The sequence below is a fragment of the Callospermophilus lateralis genome, chromosome X (genome assembly GCF_048772815.1).
Source record: "Callospermophilus lateralis isolate mCalLat2 chromosome X, mCalLat2.hap1, whole genome shotgun sequence".
NCBI lineage: Eukaryota > Metazoa > Chordata > Mammalia > Rodentia > Sciuridae > Callospermophilus > Callospermophilus lateralis.
Window position 1 is genome coordinate 7,939,217 of NC_135325.1, and position 20,196 is coordinate 7,959,412.

At 43.8% G+C, this 20,196-nt stretch overlaps 1 protein-coding gene across 1 annotated transcript in view; it reads right to left on the bottom strand.

Moving 5' to 3' along the window:
- The window catches only part of Map3k15 (mitogen-activated protein kinase kinase kinase 15), a 118,604-nt gene that overhangs the window by 5,295 nt on the left and 93,113 nt on the right, over positions 1 to 20,196 (bottom strand). Inside the window, exons 16-24 of the mRNA XM_077107593.1 lie at positions 17,822 to 17,949; positions 15,795 to 15,925; positions 15,484 to 15,589; positions 8,223 to 8,380; positions 3,952 to 4,135; positions 3,015 to 3,180; positions 2,247 to 2,421; positions 1,243 to 1,428; positions 543 to 648 (exon numbers count right to left, since the gene is read on the bottom strand). Of these exons, the coding sequence (XP_076963708.1) occupies positions 543 to 648; positions 1,243 to 1,428; positions 2,247 to 2,421; positions 3,015 to 3,180; positions 3,952 to 4,135; positions 8,223 to 8,380; positions 15,484 to 15,589; positions 15,795 to 15,925; positions 17,822 to 17,949 (1,340 nt within the window). The remainder of the gene's footprint in view (positions 1 to 542; positions 649 to 1,242; positions 1,429 to 2,246; positions 2,422 to 3,014; positions 3,181 to 3,951; positions 4,136 to 8,222; positions 8,381 to 15,483; positions 15,590 to 15,794; positions 15,926 to 17,821; positions 17,950 to 20,196) is intronic.

A 20,196-nucleotide genomic window follows, 5' to 3' on the forward strand; every position in this document is an offset into this window, starting at 1 on the left:
GTATCTCAGAAGGGGAAGTGACTTTGCCATGAAGCTGCTCTAACATTTCCAGAAATAAGTCTACAACAGCCCAAAACTGGGCTGGGGGCATAGCTCAAAATAGCTCAGGTAGAAGGCATGCTTGATAGGAATGGGGCCTTGGGTTTGATCCCCAGCAGGGGGAAAAAAAACACCCAAAATTCCTATAGCTACTAGAAGATAATTCAGAGAGAGGAAAAAGAAATGGAGCCGTTTTCTTTTCAACTATCTAGCAAGCATTTGTGAGCACACACACTGAAATAGGTACCATAGCACTGGAAGATCCGGGCCTTTTTGCATGATGCATTTGTAAGTAGTCACTTTCATTACACTCAGGGGACACATAAGTAAGTACCATATGTTCTTATCATAGACTGTTCACCTTTGATGGGATCTATGACAGCATTCATTTTACTGCAGGATTGTATAAAGCCAACAGGGGAAAAAAATGATTGTTGAATGCAGAGAATAATTCTGGTCTTTGTTAAAGCCTGACGCTGACCTTGACCTCAGAGGGCACTTACCTGGAATGAGAATGGTGATCGCAGCTTGCACTGCTCTGCGGATGATGTTATCCATTGCAAACATCCAGTGGGGCCTAATTAAGTGGTTCCTCAAAATTTTATTTACCTAAAAATCACAAAAATCCAGATTTCTAGTCTGTTGTGCTTTAAGAAAGTCAAGTTCTAATTCTAATTTGCCTTTACTCTGAGATTGAGTATTGGCAATGCTGCCATGGAGTTTTGTCTAACACATTTCTTCTGAACCCAGTCTTCCTCCAGGCTGCCCTAAGTCATGTTGGAGTCTAGAAGATGTGTACAGCAATGGGATTGACATCACAGGACCTCTTCATTGTTTATTCAACAAGCATTTATTGAAAACCTAGGAGATGACAGATTGCACTGGGGGCTGGGGACACGAAGATGAACCAGATAGTCTCGGGCCTGAAAGAACTCATATCTGTTTGGGCAAACACATAAGCTTAAAGTCTATACCTACTTGCTGCCAGATGCCATATGCTCCTAAATCCTATTCTTATGTTCTCTGTGGCCAAAAGCAATCAGCCCACTCACTCAGGTGACATTTCCTGTACCTACCTACATCCTCAATGTTTAGGAGGAGCTGCTAAATTTCAGCATTCAGGTGTAAATAGATGAGAAGAAATGGGGGCTATGGGAGAAGATGGTGTTTATCATGTTCTCCAGGGTCAGATGGAACACTTACAGCATCCTGAAATCCAAACAGTACCAGGTGAATCTGATTGATGGATGAGCTGTCAAAATCCAGGTCTACCTTCAACTTTGATATTGTGGATGCCATCACCCTGTGCTCTGGGGAGCGGATGAAGTCTCTCAAGATCCCGATTATTTGCTTGATATGACCAACTGAGAGATGCAACTCCTCTGAGCTCTGACCACACATACACACAAACATATGAATCATTTTCATTGAATGAGTAAGGGAGGGGGGATAGAAAATTCAAAATGTATTGTGGGAAACTAGACTGCCCATTTGCTAACAGAATTGTGGAATCCCTTGGGGAAGAAGGAGCCTTTGTTCTTAGAATTCCCTCTATATCCTTCCTGGGGGGGTCTTCTGGCAAGCACACATCCTCACCATTAAGTCCCACTGAATGATTCTACCTCCTGTTTGGGCCCTCATCAGGGCCCTCATCAAAAGGCCTAGTTTACAGTGTGGGAGTGACCTCTTCCTAAAAGGACCTTCCCCATCCAAAATAAAGATAGGGGGATCAGTATACTACTGCTGTGTCCTAGTTAAAACTCAAATATTTCTTTTCATCCATAATCATTCTCCATGAAGTGGCTGTTCTCCCAGATTCTGAGGGCAGCTTTAGCATGTCCTACAGCTGGGGGTTAACTCCACCGTAGGCCTCAAAACCAAGATGATAAGAGGCCAGAGGCTGGAAGCCCTTCAGCTTCCTGGTGTTTCTGCTGCCATGTGGCTCTTTCTCCACCAGGTGGTAGCACCACCCCGCAAATGCCTAGAAGCACTGCAGTGATCTGCAAATTCACATTTTAGTGGAGTTTTTTCTTTGTATATTCTTTTGTTTTGTTGGGGAAGGGAAAGATGTTAGAAAATACTTATGGTGCTCACTCTAACTATGCAAATGTTCCAGGCTACAGAGAGGAGTGGTTCCTGTTCAAACCTGTCCAGGGACTTGGACCCAGGTGGGGTGGGATTAGATTAGCAGATGCCATTCCCAGTACCTGGGTCACACACTCCTGCAAGTTAGAAACCACCTGGTTCTGCTCTTCCCAAAGGATTTTGTACAAGATGGCACGGCGCTCACTGTCCTTGCGCAGCAGAAAGAGGCCCTGGTCCCTGTCATCTGGGGACGAAGGTGCGTTCCGGTCTTCTGAGGCTGAGCTCTCGTCTGGAACGCTGCAGACAAAACACATGTGACAATCCTGTGTTTGTCACCAGGAAGTGTACCATCATATGCTGTGGGGGCGGGGCTAAGAGGAATACACTGCAGTCCCCAGGCTCAAGAAGAGGAAGCTGCAGGGAACAAGGCTGAAGGAGGAGGGAGGCCATATCCCCCACTCCCCTTTGCTTCCCCCATAGTAGCCAAGTTTGCAGGGAGAAGGGGGAAAAGAAGTGGGGTTGAGTGCTGGGGGGGGGGAGCAGAGGAAGAGGAAGGGAGAGGAAAGAGGGGGAGTAGAAGGGAAGGCAAGTTGAGAGAGGGAAGGGGGAGAGAATAAGGGGGTATGTGGGAAGGGGAAACAGGGTAAAATGAGGGGAAGAAGAGACAGGAGAGGAAGTGCAGAGGAGGAAGGAAATAAGACAGTGGAACAGAGAGGGCAGGAGAGTAAGCAAAGCGCTCTCCTGGCTTGTCCCCAGACATTCTGCTGCCCTGCAGGAAAGCAAAAGCCCTACCCAGCCCTCTGGTTATGACCCAGCAAGTATTGCATCACTAAGGAACACCAGCACCCCTCACAGGACCACAACAGGGGGACAAGGGAAACGGGCAGTACCTGAGAAGGTGACTGAGCTGGTGCTTGGGCACCTGTGTCCTCTCAAAGAATGTGTCAGGCTGGGCATCAGAGTCTGGGGAGATGGAGCCATGCTCGCTGCTGCTACTGCCCAGAGGTTCCCCTGGTGATGGCAGGGCCAGGGCACTGGTGACAATGCGGGTTCCTTCTGTGGGGGACAGCCAGACAGGGAATGGAGAGGCTCAGAGAAGGACCAGGTGGAGGTTGAGCTTCTGGCAGCCTCTCAGACCCAGGTGCTCACCTGGGGGCTTGCTAAGCCTGCACAGCTCTGACTTAGGTGGTGTGAAGAGTCACCTGAGACCATGGTGAGAAATGTAGGTCTGAGATGGGCCTCATCATAAACAGGTGGTCTAGGGTCACATTCTGTGGAGCAAGTTTAGAGTTATTCTGCCATGCCTTCTGATTCCATCCACCCCAGAGGGAAGATGGCAAATGGCTTCCTTTTCACAGGCTGCTCTTTGTCACTGCTAGTTACAGGCTACTATTCTAGAAGGTGTCACTGGGCTTTGGTAGCCTGTGGGAAAGCTACCACAGGCAGCATCCCTAACACACCCTTTAATCAAGGCCAGGATGGCAGGCCAGGCTCCAAAAATGAAACATCAGGCTCTACACTTAGGGGAGACACAAACCCCAGACAGGTACCTCTCATCTCCCACGTCCACACATTCCCAAAAGAAAGACTTCAAGGAAGTTGGGGGAGTGGACCTCACGGTCACCCTCCAGGCTCCCTGTGCCTGTTAGGAGATGGAGGGATGTTTGCTAGATGGACTTTGACAACCTTCAAACCTACAGCACCTTCCCTGCCACTCTTCACATAAATAGGCACAACATGGAAGCTCAATGCTATGGAGAGCTAGCACTCTTTGTAAGCAGCAGAGAAGGCCCAGGGCATCTCCCCAGCTGTCCAGGTAGGCCTCACCTGAGGGCTTGAAAGCAATTCGGTTCTTCTTGCCCTTGTTCACCTGCCTTAAGAAACCCTCTCTGAGTAGATCAGTGGCAGTGGCCCGTTTTTGAGGGTCAGGCTCAAAACAGAATAAGATGAAGGTTCTGGCTTCAGTTGAAAGAGCTTCTGGAATCTCAGGGTGGATCTTAAACATTCCCACCTGCATTTAAGGGAGAGGTAACCAATGTGTCAGTGAAGCCTCAGGTGATTCAGGGGAATGAATTTTCAACAGAAAGCTCCTAGACCTCCATCCTATGAGGGGCTGGGAATGCTCCAAAGATGCTCAGTTCTGTCCATGCCCCTTTGCAATGCTATGTTCCTGCTCCTCCTATCCACAGGTGGTCTCTATTTCCCTATCCCTGGAGTCTCAGCTGGCCTTTTGAAGGCTGTGATGTGGCTTAGTGGTAGAGCGCTTGCCTAGCATGGGTGAGGCCCTGGATTTGATCCCCAGCACTGAAAAAATAAAAACAGAAATCAGCTGGCCTTTTGTGACTTTCCTTTCACCAAGAGACTGAGGTGAAAGTTCTATGTGAGGGTTTCATAGCTTAGGCCTTAAGATGTCTTGTAGTCCCTGCCCTGGTCCTCTTGGAGCCCTGAGACCACCATACAGGGAAGGAGTCCAGGATGGACAACTGTGTGGACAGAAGGGTCCAACCCTCACTGCCACACCCTCAGTCATGTGCAAAAGGACCTCTCAGAGGATCCTACCCCAGCCAAGCTGCCACCTGGATACAACCACAGGTGTGAGCCCAGGCAAGGCCTGCAGAAGAGCCATCCAACAGTCCACTCACAGAACTGTGAGGAATAACAAGTCACATAGTTATTAGTTACATAGCACAAGAGACTTGAGAGGGAACTGGGCCAAAGCCTGGGGCAGGCTATCTGTTCCCAAGAGACACCCCCCACACCTCTAAGTCCCTATGCATCCACAGCCCACGTCCCCATCCTCCAGCTCTAAGCCATAAGCATACAAAACTTGAGGCTGCTAACCTCACAGACAAATTGTCTAATCATCCACAGCCAAGCCAGGGCCTCCTCCCTAGGGATACAGCAGTTGAGGGAGGTGAACTGCTCCTTCATTTTATAGTTCTTGCTAGAATGGCTGTTTCAGGGCCCACTTTTGGATAGTCAACTGCTATCCTGCCAAAGGTTCCCTGTTCCTGTGACCCATAGGGAAACCAGTCAGTTCTCAGCTGTCACATCTCACTATGACATGGAAATGTTTCTGACAAACCTTGAATAACCTCTTCTTGCATAATTGTTCCCATCAGGAGTGGCTCTCTAGTTTTCTTAGGCATTGTCATCTTAAAGTTTACAGCCTTCCCTGTGTCTTTTCCAAGCCCACTCAATCCAGTGGAGGAAGCTGTTCTGTTTTCCTGATCCAAGCTCATGGCCAGCTCCTCAGCAGTCCTGAGGGCTGGCTTGGCCTCCTTTCCTGCATGGCATGTGGGAGCAAAGACCTGGGTGCTGCAGAGCCTTCTGACTTCACCTCCCAAAGGCCCTTGATGAGGTGGACATGTCCCATTCCCAGGACACTGCTACTCGTGGACAGCACACCCTACCACCTTGCAAATACATCATTTATTAGAGTGCTCTGCTGTGACTTAAAAGCTCCCTTAAGGGTCCACCAGGGCTACTGTAACAAAGTATCACAAAATGGGGGGCTTAAACACCAGAAATATATTGTCTGGGAGGCTGAGACCAAGGTCTCCCCCTGAGGCCAGTCTCCCTCTGAAGAGGCATCACCCCAACCCCCTGCTTTCACACAGTCTTCTCTCTGTGCATGTCTGTCTTGGAGTCCAAATATCCCTTTTTAATAAGGACACCTGTCATTGCTGCTTTGGGGTCCACTCTGATACCATTTTAATGTGATTTTTTTTCTGTGAAAACCCTACTTCCAAATAAGGTCATGTTCTGAGTTTCTGGGGATAAGGACTTCCATATATCATTTTGGGTGACACAATTAAACCCATAACACTCCCCTTGGGGGAAGAATAATTCCCTTTGTTTCAGACACTGCCCAGAAGTTTTTAAAATTTTTGTTGAAGGATTCTACTATCCAAGAAATGAATAACACAGTGGACATTATTTGCTCAATACTAACTTTTTTGTTGGCAACATAAAGTTACTTCATGTGTGACCCAAACAAATCAACATTTTTGCAAAGAATTTGTACAGATAATGAGCTAACCAAAAACAGGAGGCAGGAAGAAGATCCTGGGAGTTGTTCATGCCCTGTGGATGAATTGAGAAAGTCACAGCCTTCGGTTGGGTTTCTGGAGTTTTACAGAAAACAGACAGACATGGCTCTCCAGTGGGCACCATGTTTTTCCAAGCACCAGCTGCTATTTATTCTAAGGCCTGTGATGGAAGCTGCAGGTGAGATCTTTAACCTCACTGGGGGCCATGAATGGTCACTATATGCTCAAGAAGGTTGCTGCTGTCTTCTAGTCCTTGTGTTCAGGGTTCTGTTAGCACTGCAGGGACCAGAAAACTTTGGTGGACTTGAGGTGTTGGCCTTGAAGCTACCTGGGCAGCTGATATAATGGAAGGAAGCTCTGAGAATCTTCTGCTGGGGCCCAGTCAGGCTGAGGAGAGCAGCCAAGGTACTCAGAGCACAGAGTGCTGCTCAGAGCCAGTTGAAGGTGCTGTGCTCATCTCAGAGGACATAATCCCACACTCATATTTTTGAGGTCTTTCTGCCCAAGAGGCTGAGCCAGAGGGTCCGGCAATGATGCAGGCCATGATGGAGGCTGCCAAATGTGGCAGAAAAGCTACTAAAAGGTCTCTGGACATGTACTATGAAGCTATGTCAATGTACCATAGCTTCATTATCTACAAACAATGGCCATTTGACTTTTTGAGACCCCCCTACCCTTTTGGGATGAATAAAAATCTTCCATAGGGGCTGGGGCTGTAGCTCAGTGGCAGAGCACTTACCTAGCATATGTGAGGCACTGGGTTCGATCCCTAGCACCATTAAAAATAAACAAATTAAAGACATTCTGTCCACCCACAACTAGAAAAAAATTTAAAAAACTATCTTCCATGGAAGGTTACTGTTGATAATGGACTCTCAGGGCTGGAGCCCCTTAAATGTTTCCAAAGATACTCAAGAGTCAGAAACTGCAGACCTGACCTTGGGCACATAGGGTTGTCCTGGCATCAGTTTCCTGTGGGGTCATAAGCAAGTAGATCCCCTTTCAAGGTCCCACTTGCCCAGCAGTAAAACCACCACCTATATGTTAGCCTCCACACATGGAGTGTCCTTCCATTAACCATAGAAGGTTGTTAGAATGATAAAGGATACATTATCTGTACCTACAGTTCTGCCTCTCCAAAATCCATTCCTTCAAAGACGCATACCCCACCATGGCCTATGCAAATGAAAAATAAGAGGCTTAATTATCCCCTTCCAACATAAAGGAAGAGGATTCTTCTCTTAGAGCATTTACTTTAGAGAACTTAGAATTTTTTGTTCTTTCTCTCTTGAGATGTTTTTGTTGTTATTGCTATTGTTACTAGGGATTGAACTCAGGGGCACTTAACCACTGAGCCACATCCCCAGCCCTTTTTAATATTTTATTTAGAGACAGGGTCTCACTGAGTTGCTCAGAGCTTCGTTAAGTTGCTGAGGCTGACTCTGAATTTGTGATCCTCCTGCCTCAGTCTCCCGAGCTGCTGGGACTACAGGCACGTGCCACTGCACCTGGTGCATGTAAATCTTTTTAACAGCTAGATAAGCCTCTTACCAGAAACGTCTTTCCCAAGACTTGAGAGCCATTGCTTTGAAATGACATCATTGAGGAAGACAGTGCCTCTATCTCCCAGTTTCTGTAGGAGGGAAGGGGGCCAACTTTGGTGCTGCCTCACTCCAAAACTACCTCCTGTCTTTCCTCTGCAAAAAGCCAATTCCCTAACATAAAAGGTCACCTCAATTACCAGGTGAATTCTAGAGGAGCCATGTGCTGTCAAGTCCTCTCACTTGAGGACTAATTATTTATCTTGAGAATGTGGTTATAACAAATTTTATCTACCTAGCAATATAAAAGGGGTGAGATTTCCTTCAATCTTTGAAATCTTAGCAGATTATCTGTGATGTGCTTGCATTCTAATTTAAAACTTATTAAATAACAAAACCATTTTCCTTCTCTCCTTTGTGTATAAGTTTTCAAGATTGAGAAGAGATCTTGTTTTAAATTGTTTCCCCAACATCTAAACCACCCAAATGACCAAATGTGTCTTACTTTGAACATTGCTGCCTGTGGTTCACCAAGCTCATGGAATGGAGGCTTGCTGGTGGCCATCTCAATGATGGTGCAGCCCAGGGACCAGATATCAGCTGGGGCACCATACCCACGAGGTCCTTGATCAATAATCTCAGGTGCCATATACTGCAGAGTACCTATATAGAAAATAAATGCAAAAATCAGAGCACTATATTGCTTATAAATGAACTGGACCATTAGTTCAAACAAGTCTGGGGGCTTAATTGTCTCGTTAATAGTGGAAGGAGCCTTGTTCTATGCATAAATAATATGGCTTCATCACTTTTTGACCCGAAACATGCAACATGACTTCTTTCAATACTAGGCATATTGAGAGAGGATTGCATAGTCCCTCAAAGGATAAATGGGCCCAATTCAATTAGCATGTTTTAGCACATGCCAAATACAGGGAAACTGGAATGGGAGAAACAGCCTGATCACAAAAAGCTTCCCAGGGGAGGAGACATATATAATGGTGGTGGTAAAATGTGCTAAGTGCTGTAACAGAGGTGTACACAGAAGGCTGGACGAATGTGGATGAAAAAATGGTTGATTCTGTCTGGTCTGAATCAGGGAAATCTATGACTGTGTCAATTTCTTTCGGTCTCTGAGAGGCAAATGCCAAAATAAGATTAGACATATAAGAGATTTACTGGGGAGAAGGTCTATGAAGGATAAAGGGGAGGAGAGGATTGGCAGGGAGAATGCCATACTACAAAGCAGGCCTGAGCCCTGGGGGAAACGGAGGGAGGAAGAGTTAGGTAGAAGAGTCTCAGCATTGCGGGCTTCAGCCAAGTCACCAAGGAGAACTTGCCCATTGGCAGACTCTCATATTGGTTCTAGAACCTTAACCAGGTTCAGACATTGTCAAGGAGCAGCCTGGGTAAAGTGTCACCTTGCCAAGAATGTGATCCAAAGGGGCATCAGCTGGCACTGCCAATGAAGTAGGTTCCTGCTACAATGGTTGAAGAGGTGATCAAAGGGATAGGAGGGTGTTCAGGTATAGGGAAGAACTTGAGCAAGAACATGGGTAGAGTCCAGGGAACAACAAGTGATATTTCACTGGGGGCAGGGTGTAGAAAGGATTAAGGAGAGCAGCAAGAGCATAGTCTAAATGGCAAGTTGTATGTTCTGAAGACTGGCTTTGGGGGCTGGGGTTGTTGCTCAGAGGTAGAGTGCTTGCCTAGCATGCATGAGGTATTGGGTTCGATCCTCAGCACCACATAACAATAAAATATTGTGTCCACCTGTAACTAAAAAATAAATATTAAAAAAAGACTGGCTTTGGAATTCATCCTGTGGTTCATGAGCTACCAGAGGTTACCCCAGGGAAGACACTGATTGGATATGGTAGCAGGAAGACGAAGGGATTATTGAATAGAAAGATGGGGAGCAGGGAGGTCAATCAAGGGCTCTGGGAAAGGGAAAATGTGGCTGGGACATTAGCAGATGTTATAGGCTGGCAAAGAGGTTTAGAAGAAAACATCAAATTCAGAGATGACCTTAGCCAAGGTGTTATAGGAACACTGGTGTCAGAGAAATGAAAGGTCCCGTCTCAAGATCATTCAACCAAAACAGGTTTCCTGAGTTTTACTCAATAAAAAGGGCTCATTTTCAGTTAAAAAAAAAAATAAAAAGTTTGAATCAAATGTATGATGTCAAGATCATTGTAATATTATGAGCAACTAATAAAAAAATTTAAAAAAAGTTTGAATAAGCTACTGCTATGTCCTTCTCTTAAAGATCCAATATCTTACCAGCATTTTTCCTTCCCATGAAAAATTTAAAGACTCTAGAACAGCTGTGACCAAAATAATTTTCTTTAATAATGGGGATGATCTATTCTATGCCATCCAATATGGTAGCCATTAGCCACATATTGGCTGTGGATATGTGGCTAGGAGGCAGAAGAAATTAATTTTAAATTGTTTTAACTTGATTTGATTTCATTTCAATTGATCTAAAGTTAAATATAAAATTAGACTGTATTAGCACAACTCATCAGTGCGACACAAATGATGGCTTTGGTCTCCAGAGCTAATAAACTGGTGGGGAAGTGTTCAGTCAGTTGCAGAGTTGAGCAAGATGGAGGTGCATCACTCTTGATGCACTATTAGGAAACCCCAGAGCCACAGGAAAGGAACTTCCGGTGTTACAATATCCCCTGCAGGCGGTTGCTGCTGTGAATAACAAAGGGAGAGGTGTTGGCAGGGAATGTGCCTTCTAATGAATCCAAAATTCATTAATTAAAAAATGATTTGACACTATGTTGTTTCTTAAGCTATCATCTCCCAGCTCTGCTCTGTGCTGCTAGGTCTGGAACTCAAAAAAAAAAACAAAAAAAAACAAAAAAACAAAAACAAAAAAAACCCAAAACCCAAAACCCAAAACCCAAACCAAACCAAACAAACATTTCTGCTTTGCCTGAGGTTCCCTGTTAGGCTTTGCAATTAGGCAGTGCTAAAGAGATCCCAGAAGGATGGAAAGGGGACTTGTTCTTCCTTGTTCCTGAGAGGAAGCTTACTCTGGACCCTCAGGTGACTCCAGTCCCTATCTTCTTGTCACTCTATACTCCCAGAACCATCTTCATCTTGCCCTTCCAAGGGACTTGCTCCAGCCCAGTGACACGCCCCTCAAAGTTCTAATCCTACCCTCCTATTTGCACCCCCAAGCAAAGATGGCATTGTGGGGCATCTGAATCATGCACAAATCCTGGGAAACTGGCCTGCCTTACATCTATAGGGGCCTCATATTCTCCCTAAACTCCATTTCCTCCAACAGGTGCCCCACCTCACTGTCACTGGCTCAGCACCTACACCAGGGTGGTGGTGCTGAATACAGAAAAAGGTGTCCAGAAGACCCGCAAACACTAACCCAGCCCCCTTGGAACATAAAATTTGTTAGTAGCTCCTGGACAATTGCCCAAACAGGATTTTCAAATTATCAGCAGGGAAAATACATGGCATAAAGAATACTTTAAAAAATGTTATTGTGTTTTTTATACTTTTTATACTTTTATTTATTTTTATTTTTATGTGGTGCTGAGGATCTAACCCAGTGGCTCATACATGCTAAGCAAGTACTCTACCACTGAGCTACAATTGCAGCCCAATTTGACAAAGGCATCAAGACATGATACAGATACCAGGACAAGGGGAGAAATTGGGGCCACAAGGTACACATTTTCTAAGGGCACCTCAGATCTCTGGGTACACAAGTCTTGGGCCCATTGCTCAGAGGCATCCCATCCAGACCAAGGGGTTCAGAGTGTTTAGAGAGGGGAGATACAACGGTAGGGTGTTGAAGGCAGCCTCTTTGGAGAGAGAGCTCTCATTTCATCAATGCATCAATGGATTAATGCACTAATGGATTCATAGCTGAGTAGGAGCTGGTGGAAACTGTAGGATGTGGGACCTAATTGGAGGAAGTATATCCTTGGGGATGTGCCTTTGGGGACAATATCTTGTCCTTAACACCTTCCTCCCACTCTCTACTTCCCAGACACCATAAAGGGAACATCTTTGCTCTCTGGCATGACATTCTGCCTAACAGTGGGCCCAGAAATAATGGAGCCAGATGACCATGGACTGAGACCTCTGAAACCATGAGTCAAAATAAAGTCTTTCTCCTTTTAAGTTGTTCTCAGGTATTTTGTCATAGCAACAAAGAGCTGACTAGCACAGTCTTTCAGATACTGTTAGAGCCTGATGTTTCAAACTTTAAAGAAGGTGCAGCCTCCCATGGTGGTGGGGGCTTCCCTAGTTGCCCAACCCAAGGGATGGTCCCTGGAGGAGACCACTTCTTCCCAACCCAAGGTCTTCAAACTACTCAGAGCTCAATACATGCACATCCCATAGAGGTAAGGTGCACAGAGGACTGGTTCTCAAGGGAGCAAAAGTCACTTATAGCAGCAGAGATAGGGGATTGTAAAGTCTGGGGATATTTTTATTACCTCTCAACAATGGCTTGAAGATGCAGAAACCCTTAACTCTTAAATTAAAAAGTGAGGCCCGTTGTAGAAATACCAGTTTAGGGGTTTTGTTTGTTTGTTTGCTTGTTTCCCCCAGAGGAATCTAGCTTAAAGGCAGTCTTCCAAGACCTGAATTCCTTCATGGAAAGTTGAAGAGGGGTGGATAGAATGTGAGGGGCAAGAGTTGGGGAGGGGCAGGGGTTAGTCAGCCAAAGGCAGGCCCCTGCCCATGATGTGGAGGGTCACATTCATGGGGATCCATCAAGAGCAATTAACAGGAACCATCACCCAGGTCCATAGCACACAAACTCAGCTTATAGCAGTACTAGTTAAGTGACAATATGTCAAACCCCTTTCCTTGCCTTTCTGTAGCTATTGAGTGAAAAAAGAGGTGACAGAAGAGAAGCAACACTGAGTCACCTGAGCAGAGATCACTGCCTACTGCTGTAGCTGGGAGGGTGAGGGGAGAGGAGTTGGCCCTGGGAATGAGGACCAGACCATTGATGAGTATATGAGCCCACATTCTTTTTATCACTCAATTCGACCTGTTTGCTCTTTAAAGTGTCATTTGGACTCTTTGTCTTCTGAGAGTGGCTGGAAAAGTCATGGGAAAGGCCCACTGCTCTGGGCAGGATATTATGGGGCAGTGGGGAAAAAAATACAATGGCTTTTATCATGACAACCTTTGAGTCCCACAGGTTCAACACACTAGATACACATAGGAACTCAATTCTCTCAAAGGCTCCTTCCAGCTCTAATAGCCTGCAATTTCTATATGAAAATAGGTATTTCTTTTTAAATTAATAAATACTTCCAAGTTTACTTGCTGTAAGCCAGAAAGCGATCAAAGTACTTTATCAATATTAACCCATTTAATTCTTTAAAAACCCTATAAGGTAAGTAATAAAACCCTATAAGGTAAGTAATGTGAGCATTTCCATTTTACTTATGAAAAACCTACGGTACACATAGGGTGGGTAACATGTCCAAGGTCTTCCAGCTAGCAAGTGGTTGAGCCAGGACTTGAACCTGCTCATCCTTGAACCAAGGACATTTATAGCCATAGAGTAAAGTTCCTATTCTGAGTTCTGTCCCTAGGTATCTACTCAAGAGGGATGAAAACATACATTCACACAAAAGCTTGCATGTGAATGATCATAGCAGCACTATTTGTGACAGTCAAAAGTAGAAACCACCCAAATGACCATTAACTGGCAAATGTAGTCCATCCACACCATGGAATACTATTCAGCCTGAGAGGAATGAAGGGCTGATACATGCTAGAGCATGCATGAGCCTTGAAAAATATCACACTAAGTAAAAGCAGCTAGATGCTGCAAATCACATATTTTATCATTCCACATGTATGAAATAACCCAGAATGTGCAAATCAGCAAACAAAGTTGATCAGTGATGGCCTGGAGCTGCAGTGGGAACAGGGATTAATGCAAAGGGGCACAAGGATCTTCTTGGGTGGTGGCAGAAATGTTCAAAACCTGCATTGTAGCCAGGCACAGTGCTGTACACCCGTAATCCCAATGACTCAGGAGGCTGAGGCAGGAGGATTACAAGTTTGAGGCCAGCCTCAGAAACTTAGAAAGACCCTGTCTCAAAATAAAAAATAAAAATGGCTAGGGGTATAGGTCAGTGGTAGAGTGTCCCTGGGATCAAAGCCAGCACTAAAAACAAACAAACAAAAAATATATTGTGATAATGGCTACATGATGTAGTAAGTTTACCAGAAACCACTGAATTGTGCATTTTAAATGGGTGCTTTTATGATATGCAAGTTATACTTCAATAAAGCTGTTAACTACCAGAACAAGAACAAGAGGGCTGCATTGTAGCTCAGTGATACAGCACTTGCCTAGCATGCTTGAGGACCTGGGTTGGATCCCCAGTATGGGGGGGAGCCTGTTCTAGTCCATTTACACCTGTGATGCGAGCCCTTGAGAGGGACACAGGAGGGGAGGGATCCAGGCCAAGAAGTTGCCTGAAGCCCTTGGTTCTCCTGCCAAGACTCAGAAGACCTCTGAGTACTATCAGGAAAAAGCTCCATCAGATCCATCCAACCCAGAGTTCTGTACCAACTAACTCAGATTTCTTTACAGAACTGCTCTGTTTAGCAAAGAGTAATTACATGCAAGGGAATTTCCTAACCAAAATGAGACCCCTTCTTTATTATTCCCCAAACACCCATGCATTATTTTGCAATGCAAAATTCATGCCTCCTCAAACCAATTACTTGGGAAATGTGATATGTGATAATGAATTATACATGTGTTTTCTTTGAGATTTTTTTTTCTCCTTAGGGATGCCAATTATGAGATAAATTGTTGGGGGGTTTTATGTTTTTGAAATTACTCCTTGTCATATCAGAGCCCCTCTTGCTATGTATTGCTAAGCTAATTGGTGGCTTCCAAAGAGGAGGATATAAGTCATTTTCAATTAGGGCAGTAAAGTGCTAAGAGAGAAAAAAGGGCCAGTCCTACATACATATTCATACACATATGATATATGTAGCATATGTACATTTGTACCAGAAACAAAAAATGAAGATTCAACATGCTCTTTCTATGGGAGATTCTGATGAAGCCCTGGTGCCATATTTTCCCATTTTGAAACTCACACACTTCCCCTTGTGTTACAACTTAAAAGTAATTTTTGAGGCATTAAAATTCCCTTTTGATGGAGAATGTGTCTCCACTGTGGGTGTCCAGCAACTAACATATAACAAGTCTCTTGTTGAAGAAAAGTCCTTCAAAGCTGAGACTTTATTCAAATTAAGGCTCAAGCTGTCCATTCTACAGCTTTGGTGACTACAGAGATAGAAAACAGCCATAACCCTTAGCGTTCTGCCACTGAGCTACAGCCCCACCCCCAGCCATGTCCCTTTTATAGCTTATTTCAGAGCTATGAGATATGAGAGCTATTTCATAACACTATAAAGCAAGACCTTTGTGACCTTTATGTTCCTCCTTAGGAGACCATAAATCTTTATTTATTAAAAATCAGTACTTCTTTCCAAGGATCAAGGTTTGGGCTACTGTTGCTTTTAAGCAGGAATTTCAAAAAGACACAGGTCACTTGTGAGTGGCATTCTACCTATTGGTCTGGTAATGTACAACTAACTGGTGATTTGAAGTTGGGGACAATACATCATGCATCTGCGCTGAGAAGATACCCAGTAAGTAGCCTTCCAATGACTATAGCTTGTGAAGAAAGTTTAACACTAAAATGGACACCATAGCCCTACTCTGTTATGCTTACCAGTAAAGGTTTCTGTGCATGGGTTCACTCCTGCGAGACGTTTAGAGGTTCCAAAATCAGAGATTTTCACCACTCCACTGTAGGTGTTTACCAGAACATTATCACCCTTCAAGAGAAGAATAGTACAAAATGCTTAAAGACAGATTTAAACAAACTGACATTTAATGGTTCAAACCTTGAAAAATGTTCTCAAAAAAAAAAAAGCCCTCCCAACCTTCCCATGAGCAAGTCACTCAGCATATGCTGCACTGACAGTTATCATGACTAGATATGAGCAAAATGACACTTTGTTGGTTTAGAAAAGCCTGTACCTTTATGTCTCTGTGCACTATCTGGTTTTCATGGAGATACTTAAGGCCTTCCAGGATCTGTTTGGTATAAAACTTGATAGTGGGCTCCTTCATTGGCCCCCATTTGGATCGCAAAAGAGCAGAGAGGCTTCCTAGAAATGGACACAGTAAAACATTCATAAGGATGACAAAGATTCAGTTGTAATGAGTTTAGGGAAATGTAGTGAAGTGACATCTCTAACCTGACATAAGCACTTCATACCTATACCATTGTATATTGCTAAATGCAATGAGTCTTGCCTCTCTACAGTCACAGCCAGAGAACAGACTGGAAGCAAATCAGCCTGTCGGCCAGATTAAAGTAGAGGACAAAGAAGAATCCCTTGTGATCCTTGAAATTCAGTTGGGCCAACTTTGGGATTAGCTCTGTTCAGCTACATGAGGTCAGGAGAAGAGTGAAATATGGCTCCTTGAACTAAAGAGGCATGATCCAATGTTATAAATGACTCAGATCCCATGACATTTGTTTGCTGGACACCCATTCTGTTTGAGTCAAAGCCAGATTTACACCTCTTGCTGTAATCAAAAGTGGACAGGTCTAGAATGAGTGGTCTTTGGAGGTAACAAGGACTAGGATTAGAGAAGGCTAGGCCTCTTTGTCCTCATTGTGAAAAGGCCCCAATGGTAGGTCACCCACCCCAATGGTAGAGGGGTAGGACCATCCTGATTAATAAGCCTTCCCCATTATTCTATTGAACACTGAACACATAGGCCAGTAGAACCCCCCCCCCCCACTTCAGACTCTCTGACCACATGTCCCAGAGAAGGTGGCTTGCCTGCTGGTAAGAACAGGCTCCTGGGTATCAGCCGGTCTCAACTATGCATACTCATACAGGGCTATGCGACCTTACTATACTTCGGTCCCCCATCTATAAAAGGGAATAAATATTTTTTTTCAAGACTGAATTTCCCTGTGTTGCCAAGGCTGGCTTTGAACTTGTGATCCACTTGTCTCAGTCTCCTGAGTAGCTGGGATTACAGACATGTGCCACTGTGTCTGGCTTCCATCTCTAATTCTGTTGTTACCCTTCATCGCAAAACCTGGAACAGTAACAAATGTGAACAGCAATGGACACGTTTTTCTATTAGGCTATGAGTTACCTGAGGAAAAAGACACTGTACTATATCCTTAACATAACCCTCAAAATTGAGCCCATTGCCTAGATCTTAATGTATAAAATTAGACTCTTAATAATAATAGACTCTTGATTTCTGGTAGAATGAATAAAGGAACAAATACAAGTTTCTAACTGAAGTTTTTACATTTGCATTCAGATAATAATTAATATTTAAAACTTTCATAAATTTTATTATTATTTCAGTGAGCTTGCTGCCAGGCCCTGTTCTAGAGCTATATATGCATCATCTCATTTACCCTACCCAACAACCCACTAAGATAGTTATTATTTCAATAATTATTACTACAATTATTACAGTAATTATTATATTCTAATTTTACAATTTATTTATTCTACCAAATAACTGAGGGCACAAAGTAGTAAAATAATTTTCCCAAGGCCACACAGCTTATAGATTGTGGGACCAATTCAAATTAAGAAGGAACTCTTTCTCCTATATTCTACTGCCTACATTTGGGGACTTTGTGGACAAAGCACTGATGTTTGATTTTGTTACTGATGTTATTTTGTAATGTCACTTTTAAAACCTGTGTTCTCTTTTCTCCAAACCACCTTTAAAATTCCTAGACTATGAAGGCCTAGAGGCAGGAGATTGCTCTCTTCATCTCTTTGTCTCCAATGCTGGCACTCAGTAGATATTCAATGAGTATTTGTGAGTTGAATAAACAAACCAAAAATAGTCTGTTTATGTGACATTTGGAAAGTCTGTATCCAACTCTTCTGAGAAACCAGTGTTTTCCAACCTCTACAATGTCTGTCATTTTTTTAAATGGCAGGACAATTAATGATGTCCATATTGTGTTTTCAAGAGTGATTTTCAGAATTTGCCAGAATACAGCAACTACTCACCTCCAGGTACCTGCTCCATAAATATCTTGATGTAGCCATCCTCTGAAACCGAGCCCAGGTACTGGACAATATTGCGGTGCTTGAGGTATTTATGCAGGGCTATCTCCTCATGCAGAGGCTGAGAGTACCTATCATGAAAAATTTAAAAAGCCAGTATCACCTGCCAAATCCTGGGGGCTCTAGACCCTTGTGGCACCTCACCAGCATCCACCCTACTGCTGGCCATCCCTTCCTTATGGAAACTTTCTCTTCCCTTCCTATAAGACTACTCAGCTTCTCATCTGTAAAATATAGGATACAGGCTGAGCATCCTTAGTCCAAAAATCCAAAATGCTTCAAAATCTGAAACTTTTTAAGTGCCAACATAATACCACAAGCAGGAAATTCCAAACATGACCTTGTGTGATGGGTCACAATCAAAACACAGGACCACTATAGTAATGTATCAAATTACCTTTAGGCTATGTGATAGAAGGTGTGTACGAAATGTAAATGAATTTTGTATTTAGACTTAGGTCACATCCCCAACAGGCCTCATGGTGTATATGCAAATACTTCAAAATCTGATAAAAATCCCAAATCTGAAACATTCTGGCCCTAAGTTTTCCAGACAAGGAATATTTAACCTATAATAATACCAGCCATGTAGAGCTGCTGGGGATTAAGTGTGATAAGTTTCTCAGGCACCTAGTAGAGTATCTGGTGTGTGGTAAGCACTCAGTGATTTCTACTGTTACTATCACTATTGGTAGGGCCTGAACTCTCAGAAATCCCTTTCTCTGTCTGCTGTGCAGGGTGGTGCTCTGAAAGATTTTGTCCTCAGCTGCCTTCTAGTCTTATTCTACACACTCATCCCAGACCACAACAGTAGCCACCTAATGATCGACCCAGCCCTAGGTTCTGGCCTTTTTAGTTCATCCCTCATTCTTGGGATTTGTTTAAAATGCACACTTCACCATATTACTCCCCTCCATAAATTCCAGAGACTATAGTCTTTCACACGGCACACAAGGACCTTCAATCATGCCAGATGACACCATTTTAAAGTTTTTGTCTCAAAAGTTCTCCACTGCCCCACATCTTGCATTCAAGCCATATCAGAAATTTGTTATTCTCTGAAAAGATTTTGTGTATTAACATCTTTGTTTCTCCCTCAGGTAGGCCTTCTCTTCTGCCAAACTCCTACTCATCCCTCAAAGACCAGCTTAAAGATGATTTATTTCCTCAAAATTGCCACAACTCACCCAGGAAAATTCACTTCTCATCTATGTCCTGAATACACTCTGTGTACCCTTCTATTATGGCACTTGTCACTTTGACTCATGGGCAAAGTATCTGCAATCCCCACTAAACTGGTAGCGCCCTGGTATCAGGACAGTATCATAGTTACCTTTCTGTCTCCAGCACAAGCCCAGAAGCTGGCACACAGAAGGTATCTGATCATCATAAGTTCAGCCATAAATTCAGGGAGTTAGACAAAATGATCTCTAAGGCCCCTTCTAGCTCTAAAAATCCAGGAACTGTTATGCACACAAAAAACTAGAACAAGCTGGGCACGGGTATATGCCTGTAATCCCAGAGGCTTGGGAGGTGGAGGCAGGAGGATCGAGAGTTCAAAGACAGCCTCAGCAAAAATGGAGGCGCTAAGCAACTGAGTGAGACCCTGTCTCTAAATAAAATACAAAATAGGGCTGGGGATGTGGTTCAGTGGTTGAGTGCCCCTGAGTTCAATCCCTGGGAGTTCAATCCCTGGTACCAAAAAAAAAAAAAAAAATTACCAAACAAAACAAAACCTAGAACTGCTAGTGCTACCACAGAAGGAGGCAGTCCATACCAGGAATTCCCCAAATCTATAAGAATGCAACGACTTATTCATCATGAGAATAAGGGACACAATACTGGATGAGGGACTCAGGGGACCTGGATCCTAGCCTTGTCTATACATAGTCTTGGGGAATTCATCTTCAACCTGGCTTTTCAGACTGGTATAAAACGAAGAATTTGAACTAATTCATTTCAGACCTTATAATTCACATAATTATCACATGCTGTCCCACTGAAAACCAACAACTGAATGGATGAATGAATGAAGGGTCTTACAATGGGTAGAAAATGATGTTTAACCCATCCCCAATCAATAGTGATCACCCAGATAGAGAAATTTTTGCACATATCCATCAAGACCCAGTGCTGGGGGCAATGCTACAACTGTGGGCTGACATGGGATAATTATCTCCTATGCTGTGGCCATGGTTGAATATGTAGCTTCTCTACAGAAACATTTGACAGTAAACACTGCTATGCTTTTGTTTAAGATTAGGATTAGGTAAATTCAAAAAGAAGTGAACATTTAATAAGACTAAGAAATGTCGAGA